The sequence below is a fragment of the Eurypyga helias genome, unplaced genomic scaffold, assembly GCF_000690775.1.
Source record: "Eurypyga helias isolate BGI_N326 unplaced genomic scaffold, ASM69077v1 scaffold10549, whole genome shotgun sequence".
Classification (NCBI taxonomy): Eukaryota; Metazoa; Chordata; class Aves; order Eurypygiformes; family Eurypygidae; genus Eurypyga; species Eurypyga helias.
Genome location: NW_010273942.1, coordinates 58,939 through 68,377, shown reverse-complemented (window position 1 = coordinate 68,377; position 9,439 = coordinate 58,939). Strand labels below are relative to the sequence as shown.

The window sequence follows — 9,439 nt, the reverse complement described above, 5'->3', positions numbered from 1 at the left end:
AAAAGAGGATCTTTACAGCTCCTTTTTCTTTCTTTTCCCACTGTAACTCAGTGTAACTCAGCAAAAGGGCTGATCCAGGGCGGTGGGCACTGTGCTGCCAGGGTAGCAGCAGTGGTGCAGGGTGAGAGGGCAGACCAGGAGGAGGAAGGAAGATGCACCGGAGGGCAGCACGTGGTAAAGGTGCTTGGTGTGTGGGTGGTGGGACCAGTCAGTCCTGAAGCAACAAGTGATGCCACAGCACAAATGCCATGTCCTGCCATCAGGTAACCCCATTAGGAGGCATCTCTGCACTAACCCAGAGATGATCGTCACTCTTGAGGGTGACACCATAAGGCAGACACACCATCAGCTTTAGGGATGCTCCTCTTTGCCAGCAGCTTCATCGCCCTGATCCCACTAACTCTGCTGGCCCCACTACTGACACTTCTGAGGTTCCTTGTTTGCACAGTGTTTGATTCATTGAGCTGGCTGCTCCTGCACGGGGTCAGCTCTTTCCAAATTTAAATGCTGGACTCTTTCTTATTGCTACTGCAAATAAAGTCCTTGTTACTGCATACAGAAATCCAGTGGGAGTATCACAAATGAACACAAAAAAACACCAGGCTGGCCATCTGCATGCTGAGCACGCCATCCCTCCCCATCCAGCACTCTCCATGGGCAGGACTGCTTTTAAAAGCACATATTGTCACAGTCACGACACAGTTCTGAAGTGCTGTCTCAAGGCCTCCCTGTCAAACAGCATCACAGTGGGCTCCAGGTATCGCCCGTGTGTCTGGCAGCTCCGAACCGAAGGATGGTTCTTCCACTGTGACCCGTCACCTCCCAGCCCAGGCTTTACCAGCATCCTCAGGAATATAACTCAGCTCTCAGCCAGCGGCTACAACAGGGGACGTGTTTCTCCTGCAAAGGTTAAGCATCATCATGAGGAATCTCCAACGCCTTCTTAGAAGCCCAGAAGCACACTTGACAGTCAACCAGCTGCTGCTCTGTTGGTAATTAAACTTCTTACTGCTGCCTGGATTTCCACAGTGTAGCTTTATGAGCCAGGGGAGGAGAGAGGAGGCCAAGCTCTGAAAGCACTATTAGCTTTTCAATATTTGGCATCTGGACATTGTCATCTGGGGACTAAGTCCCTTCAAAGGTCCTGGGAAGGCTCCGTTGCCGGTGAGTGCCTATGCTGGTGGGCAAGTAGCGCAGGCAGTTGCTAATTGCAGGGTGCAGCTCTCATCCAGGCACTCCCGCTCCTATCTGTGTAGGCACCAGATGTTATTTTGAGGATGCTTGTACAGAAGAACCACCCCAGGAGGATGCCCAGGAGAGGTTTTCAGCATCCATGTCAACAGTAGAAGAGGAAACCCCATGAGACCCTGCGTATTCCAAGGGGCTGTGCAGAGCAGTGGGAAAAGTAGGCAAGAGGTGGGTGTTGTGGGAGGATGAGCCTGGGGACCCAGAGCCCCTCAGACACAATAATCTTTTCATGTTGCACCATTCCCATTTCCCAAGGTATGTGGCATCCAAGATGCTGCAGGAGCCACTGGGATTCTAATCTTTTGGGACACAAATGCTCAGGGTGACAGGATCTGCTGCAAGACTGATGCTCAGCTGTTTGTGCTCCCTGATAGCTCTGCTGTGTTGGCTGGAAAAATTATCTTGGGAAAAATGTATAGTGTAGACATGTTTTTTAAGCAGTGAAGCTTTTGTCTCAGCTCCTTTCTGGGTCTTCACTGGGCTCTTGGTGTTTTTTCCTTCTCCCTCCCAGAAGCTAAATACACAAGCACACACATCCCCAATCCCAAGCCCCTCACTGGATCTTTTTTGCCTGCTTCAATGTATTTTTCTTTGCTGGCTGTTTAACACAGCCAATGGAAGACCTGAGATGAAGGAAGGAGTAAGGTCCTGCCAGTACATAGGATGGTGAGAGGTGAAGTGTGTGACATTTATGCCTTGCGAGCACGTGAGTGTTTTGTCTTTAGAGCAGTGATAAAACAAGAGCATCACGGGGTGATCGAGTCAGGCCATGCTGACGTTATGGGGAATGCATGTGGGTGTGAGACCTGGCGCTCTGCATGTGCAAGAGACTCTTCTGGCTCAGGGCAAGAAAGCACATGCTGGCTTGGGGCAGAGCCTGAAAGTCCTGCACCATGGCTCCCCCACGGGCAGCAGTAACCATCTGGCTGTTTCAAACATCCTCCTCCCTCCTACAGGTCCTTCAGAGCAAGTAGCTCAAGGCAGGGACAGGGATTAGGTTGTGGTGCTCCGGTTACCCCAGTGCAGCGTGATCCCAAGCCGCGTCCTGGTGACAGGCTGCTGCGGGCATCCCTCCCATTGCCTCGTGTCCTTTATTCCTGCTGATCCTTCACCGGTTTTGTCACATAAGCGTTTCAGGCTAATTGGTTTATTCCCTATTAAGCAATAGGTGTCTCTGTTTTGCAAACTCATGTGTCTTGATTCCTGTGTCCTTGGCGTACGCCTGCAATGATTACACACGGTGATTTGCAGCCAGGCAGAAATCTCAGGGCCAAACCTTGCTCTCATTTATGCGAGAGCTGACGGGGAGCCACGATTGCCACCTGACAGGTAGGCATGCCGAGTGCCTCCGACCTTCCCATCTTGTGGTCCCCAGGTAGGAGCCTGCAGGATGGGTGACATGATGGAGGTAGGACTGGGGCATGGGAGGAAGCACCCAAATTAGCAAGGCTGGTTTGCGTGAGACTGACAGATCTGCCTTTCCCTGTGGCGGGTAATAGCACCGTGAGCAAGAGCAATGCTGTCGGCTGGCGCTTTTCCACCGAACCTCCTCGGCTTGCTGGAAGATGCTGTGCTGGCAGCCTGGCTGCACCGGCACTGCCCCCGCAGCTCGTACACCAGAGCTGCGTGGGGACCCCAGCGGGGCAAGGCGATTTTCCTGAAAGCCGTGATACGGGCGAACTCTCGCACATGTGGTCGTATGACTCGATGGAAGAATGATACGTGGTGCAGTAAAAATAGCACCTGATATTTAGGAAGTTTTTGACACTCAGGCTGCCAAGCTGTGACAATATGAACAAGTGAGATTTTAAACACATCGAAGTGCGATTTCAAACGTCTCATCAAGATGTATTGCAGGATCTTTCATCCTAGCCGACAAACGCTTTAGAAACGTCTTCCAAATTAACCCGTACAGAGGGAACCTTGCTCACCAGGAGAGTGCGGGTATGCGGGGCTGTGCAACGGCCACTGCTTCTCGGAATGGTAATCTCCTCCACACCCCGGGATGAAAGCCTCGGAAGTGACTGGCAAAATGTCACCGGGGATGGATCTGCAAGTGTCAGATGTCCTGGCTCCTCCCGGCGCGTTATGAAATGCGGTGCAGGAAAGCGAGACGAGAAAGGAGCCTGTGAGAGCTGTTTCTGGATGGAGGAATACCATGTGTTAGGAAGGGCACATGATGTTGTGTTCAAAAACCTGATCTCCAGGGTCAAAAATTCATATCTGATCCCATCGCTTCTCACCTGACCTTTGGCTTTTGTTTGTAATTTGTGAGTTGGCAGAGTACATGTGGGAGTAACCAGCAGTGAAGCCTTTCCTTGCCATGTTTTCTGCTTTCTGGGATGGCAGGGCATTTTAGGGATATGGGTGGGTTTTGACCTAAACCCCACAGAAACCACTTGAGTGTCTAGTGAGAAGCCCACAAGGGGACTTGTCGATGAACGTGGCCTTCTCCCATCTTTTCAGCGAGACCCTGATGTGCAGATGGAGAGCCAGGATACGGTTCCTGGGTAGTCCCAGTTCCTGCTTAGTTTGGGTTTCTGCTCAGTTTGGGCTCCTGGGACACCTTTGCTTCTCACCCTGTGGGACAGGCTGGACAGGTTGGCACTTGGAAGGCAATTATTTCCCTTCTGTAGACAACTTGGAAATGTGGCAATTTCTCCCCCCAAAGCCCTGGACTCATGTTCGCTGTTCCGCAGGTCTCAACACAAACCCTGAATTTCAGGGAAGAGGAGGGAAGGTTGAACATTGTATCCTAATCCACATCTCACAGCCCTGGTAAATCGTGCCTCTTCTTGGAGCACGTGGCTTAGCTTAATGACTGCGCTTAGCCAGCAAAATCAGTTAACTCGCCTAAAAGGGCGGTTGGTGCGTCCAAGCCCATCTCTAACGAGACGGCGTGCAGGTGCCAGCTAGTCCTGGCATTGCAAGGTCTGGTGTATGCCCATGAACGCACACGGGATTATATATCGCTGAGTGTCAACAGGAGCAAAATCCATATCAAATTTGGGAGGAAGGGGGTGAGCTACGTGTTTGTATTTCATTTTCAGTGGCTTGGCAGTGTACCCCTTTCCCCAAAACTGTTGGTTACGGTGACTGGCTCTGTCTCTGCATCCTGCAGAGGGTCTGTGAGCACCCTGCTCTGCTTCCTCGAGGACAGCCGGTGGGTTGGGAGGGCAGTGATTGTGGGAGGGTGGTTCCTAACCAGGCCTGGCATCATACCTGTGTGCCCTTCAGATAGAAAATAGCAATTCTTGCCTTAAGCACAATCCAAGAGCAATCCCTAAACAGCAAAGTAAATATAGCTGTGATTTGGTTTGGGGTTTGGTTGGTTGGTTGGTTTGGTTTTGGTTTTTGTGGTGGTTTTTTTTGTTTGTTTGTTTGTTTTTTTAATGGACTGCCTTATGGGTGCAGCCTGCAGCCATTTCAGATACTAATGGCTGCATGTGCTTTCCAGGCCAGTGAGACTTCTTCAAAACGATTGCCGTGGTCCTCTGAGTGATGTGTCCTATCCTCTCACCCAGCAAGAGCCATACTCGCTCTCAGCAAGTGAAGAGCAGCAGTTCAGAAGGACAGGTCTGCTGTAAGCCCATAGTGTCTGCTCCTGTTCTGGCTTGTGAAACACGCATTTTTAGTGTTACAGGCCAAGCCACTTTACCCCCGCTGTCTCAGCCATAAAGCAAGGATCATAAAACTCACCTAACACAAAAGCAGCTTGTGAAAACTTAATTAGTAAGTGTTAATCATTTGAACTCCTCAGATAAAAATTGTGGCATTCTGAACTCTCTTGCTGAGGAATTCAGATGAAGAAATTCGGTTTAGCAATCCCCCAAGGGGTTACAGAGGTGTTATTATCTCTCTTTTATGTGGAGGAGGGAGAAGAGGAGGACTTGCGCTGCCCAAGGTCAGGAAGAGGCAGAGGTTTTGCTCCACCAGGAATGGGCTCCACAAATGTGGTCAATTCAGCGATTGGGTGCGGCCAAAATTTCTGTCTGGTTCATGCTTCTCATGCCCTTTTCCCATATGTATTGTCTGCCACGGATGCCGGGGGCAAGCAGAACTTGGAGGTGGGTATCGTAAAATACCCGTGGAAAACACATTTTTGAATTTGTAAGCCTGAGAATATGGGTGAGTAAAGCCTGCTCTTAGAGATCCGCTCACCCAAAGAGGCTGTGTGACCTACTTGTTCAGTCAAAGCAGCTTTGATTTCACGTATCGAAATTGCTGGAAGCGAGACCGAACCGTACCTAGCAACAATTAAGAGAATCATTTAAGAAGTGGGAAACAATGAAAAGGGGAGCAAAAACCCTAAACAGCCCATTCATAGTGGGTTAATAGAAAAGTCCTCACATACCTCATTTGTCAGGAATTATTCATCCAAGAAAATTTGGACCTGAACCATAAGACAATTTTTCTTTTTTTTCCTCTGATATATGAATCGGTGTCACTTTACATCTGAGCACAGAATGTTTTGACCTATATAATATCTTAGATAGTTGAAATTCAGCTTGAAAATCGCAAAGCAAAAATGAGAAAGGGTGGCATAAGCCAGTAATATGGCATCAGCATATATAGATGAGACTTATCACTGGAAAACATCCCACCAGAAGTCAAAAGAAGAGCGTTTTGTAAATAATAGGATTAGGAAGCAGGTTGGTACTTAGTGGAGCTGGCTATACAATCAAACTGATAACAACTAGATTAATAAGGCAATTCAATCTAAACACGATGTAGCACTAGAAAGCTTTTCAAAATCAATGCCTATCTGTGCAATTTTAATCGAGGTTGGTCTTTGCCTTTTGAAGCCACGAGATTTCAAACTCCAGGTCAGCAAGACAATAAAATGGGCTAACTTTTTTTTTTTTTTTTTTTTTAACATTTGCCTCTTAATTAGTGCCTTCTGTTTCTGGATGTTTTCCTCTTCCCAGGTGGGGGAAGTGAAGCCATACAGTGATACTGGCTTGCCCGTGTGGGTAATGAAGTACGTCAGACCGCCTGGTACCCACCAGTGGGCTGAGCAGGGTATCTGGCAGGGCAATACACCCCACGGTATCATATTCAGAGCGCACCTTGTCTTTGTGCAAAGGGAGATTGTGGGGAAGGTTTCCAGAATTCGCAGTGTAGGACACAAAGGGCCAAATGGTTTTGAAGTCACAGGAGCGTTCCAGATTCACTAAACCAGCTGAGACCTTCAGCCAAGGATCATGTCCCAGCTTCAGGTAATCTCCGCGGCTCAGAAGGAAAAACCAAGCCTGGTACAGGGAGCAGCACCTCTGCCAGCCTCTCAGGTGTCCACCAAGAGCATCCCAGATGATGCCCTGTAGCGGTGGCCGTGGCCAGCACAGCCCAGGGCGGCGGAGCAAGTCGCAGAAGAGGGCTAGCAGAGCTCTGCTCTCTGCTCTGCTGATGAGCCATCCCCTCCGCCTTCACATACAACAGCAGACGCTTCAAGCTCCCTTTGCATTACATTTGGAAAACTTCTGCTTTTCACAGTGTGTGAGGGGGGAAGAGTGACCCCTGCAACACGCCTTGAGGGGCTGCATGGCAGGGGATGCTGGCAGCTGATCTCTTTCCCCGCCGCCTCTGCGCACAGGGATGGGAGATGTGCTCTTACCTTGTCTTCCTCACATCCAGCACGTCCAGCCCCGACACCTGCCTTAATTTCAGGAGGAGACATGCACAGACCTGTCGCTGGGGGCATGTAAAGCTAGATTGGATAAATGCATTTGAATAATAAGTTGTGATGCTTCGGATCAGTCCTGCCGTAGCCACAAAACGTGGATGAGACGGGAGCTAACAGGTCTTCTCCACTTCCTAATTTCTGTGATTTTTTTTTTTTTCTCCTTTCACAGAGATTGTGAACCAGCACTTATTCAGGGAGCAGCATTTCTTTTTCTAAGCCCTTAATCCAGTCCCTATCTGTCTTACAGCAAGTGTGAAGGAGTGTGAATCCCATTTGGAAGGCTCCTTCAGAGGAGATGTCTCTGAAAGGATGCGTGGTTTGCACACTAATCCGGTCTGCTCCCACACCCCGCAGTGAACCCCATTAAAGCGGAGGCTTGTTAAATGCCAGTAGGCTCTGGGAATAAGCTAGTCCTGCTGTTCTCTTGATGCACCAAAAAATGAAACAGCTCACAGACTCTCAGGTTTGTCAAAGGAAAGAGGAAAGTGTCGGAGCAGGAATCGCTCTGACTTGCCCGTAGATGGTCTCCAGCAGGAAGGAGAAAGGGACAACCACATTGGCATTTCCAAGGGTTTGGTGTTATGCAGTGCTGAGGGCTGGGCTCAGCCTAACTAAGGAATTTACATCACACTCTGCAAGTCTGAAGATCTTTTTTGATGGCACCAAATGTTCATGCACTCTATTTCTTTTTCATCTATGTTTAATGCATTTGGGATTTTTTCAGGACTGGTAGAAATATGTGCTCCTGAGATATATTTTCATTAAGGTATATATTTCCAGGTAACAATATTTCTGCTGGAAGAGAATTTGGTTCTCTTTATGAGCGTGTTCATTTGGGTATCTGTGCAATGGAAACAATAAAACAGCAATGAGCACGTGGCAGTTAGAATGTGTCTGACATGAGCCCAGCTCTCACTGAGTATCACAGAAAGTGGGGGACTGGTTCTTTGTGATCCCTTTGAAATGAGCAAGCTGAAGCAAGCAAGGGCTGTGCAGCCAACTAGATGCAGACCAGTACTCGTGTGTATTTAACTGAGGATGGACAGGTCGTATGAGCGACGTGGTTTTCCTGAAAGGGCTTGGACCCCCCTATCCTTCGTTATGGCACCGGTCTGGTGTCTGGTGCTGGAAACTTTGGCTCTCCATTCCCACGGGTCTTGCTCAGGCAGGTTTGGCACCCATCCTCGTGCAGTGGTGTCGGGCCGTGGGAGTGACAAGGCTGTCACTTGAGGTCTCATCTCCAGCATGCACATGACTGTGGGGAGTTTGCCTTGTAGCTTCAGCCAGGTTACACCAAAGGTGGGTACAAGGGGCTTCAGGCCACTCGGGGGATCAGAGGGGGATGGAACGGGGCCCTGGATCTGGCCTGGGGCCCTGGGAGCTGGGAGAAGGCACACGGTGAGGATGAGCTCTCCACAAGTCACCCAGGAGGCTGGTGGCTCGGTTGGGGTAAAATGGAGATGTTGGGTGGTCTCAGTTGAAAGCCCAAGATGAAGACAGGGGTGGGAATCCTGTCCAGGTCACTCAGCTCAGTCCCCACCTGAGAAGGACAAGGGAAGCCCCTTAGCAACCTGGAGATGGAGGAGACCTTCTCGATGCACTGCTAACACCTGACTCGTAAAAAAATAAGTAGAGATGTATTTAATGCAACCTGTAGGCTGCATGCTGCTTTGATGACAGAGACCAGATGTCTTTGATGGCTGGTTAGATCGCGCAGGTATTATTAATTGGGTTGGTTAGGAGCGTTTTTGCCAGACTGATTTTACGGTCGCAGTAGGGCAGCAGTGACGATGGATGTGAAAAGCCCTTCGCAGGCACCAGGACACCTCCCTCCTGGATGGGGTGGGATGCGAACGGCGCTGCCGTGTCTCTGTTCAGAGTGGGATCTCTTGACTGTTGAACAATGCTTGGCAAAGAGGAGCTGGGTTTATAAATAATGCATTTCCTTTGTCTTGCAGGAGTTCTGGAGGCAGAGGTACAATCAGATCAGCTGTGAACAGCTTACATAGCAAATCTAATAGGTTTGTAAATTAGATTTTGTGTTCATTTGTTTTTGCTGTAAGGCAGCTATTAATCTGCTTCTCCTCTTCGCTGGATAGTGCTGTTCTTATTTAGCAAATGTATCTGTTTCTTTTCACTTCTGCTTTGCATTTTCTTAATCGTTTCTCCCCCTCCTTCCCCCAGCACAGTGCAATAATCATTTGCAAATAACCAAGAATCTGCAAGTTGCGGTGATTGAGAGAATGAGAGAGAGAGAGTTACTTATTGTGAAAATAAGTCAGTGATAGAGTTGCCATTTTCGTAGTTTTACTATGTGCTATTAGAAGAGCGATCGCCGTCTTTGACATCACAACTTCATTCGGTTTTATCGTAACGCAATTCCATAACGTCGCTCCATTGCAGAGCCGTCTCATGGCATCGCAGCTTCGTTCAGCGTCTCTCTGTGTTATTTTTACAGTAATGCCATGTCAGAGCAGCATTTCCAAGTTGACGTGGTTGCAAAGCTTA

General features: G+C 49.0%; 1 protein-coding gene across 1 annotated transcript in view; it reads left to right on the top strand.

The window, feature by feature from the left end:
* Nucleotides 1-1,214: 1,214 nt before the first annotated feature.
* The window catches only part of ST8SIA2 (ST8 alpha-N-acetyl-neuraminide alpha-2,8-sialyltransferase 2), a gene marked incomplete at its 5' end in the record, with an annotated part of 24,156 nt that continues 15,931 nt past the window's right edge, over nt 1,215-9,439 (top strand). The window contains 3 exon segments of the mRNA XM_010159654.1: nt 1,215-1,348; nt 1,350-1,386; nt 8,853-8,952. Of these exon segments, the coding sequence (XP_010157956.1) occupies nt 1,215-1,348; nt 1,350-1,386; nt 8,853-8,952 (271 nt within the window).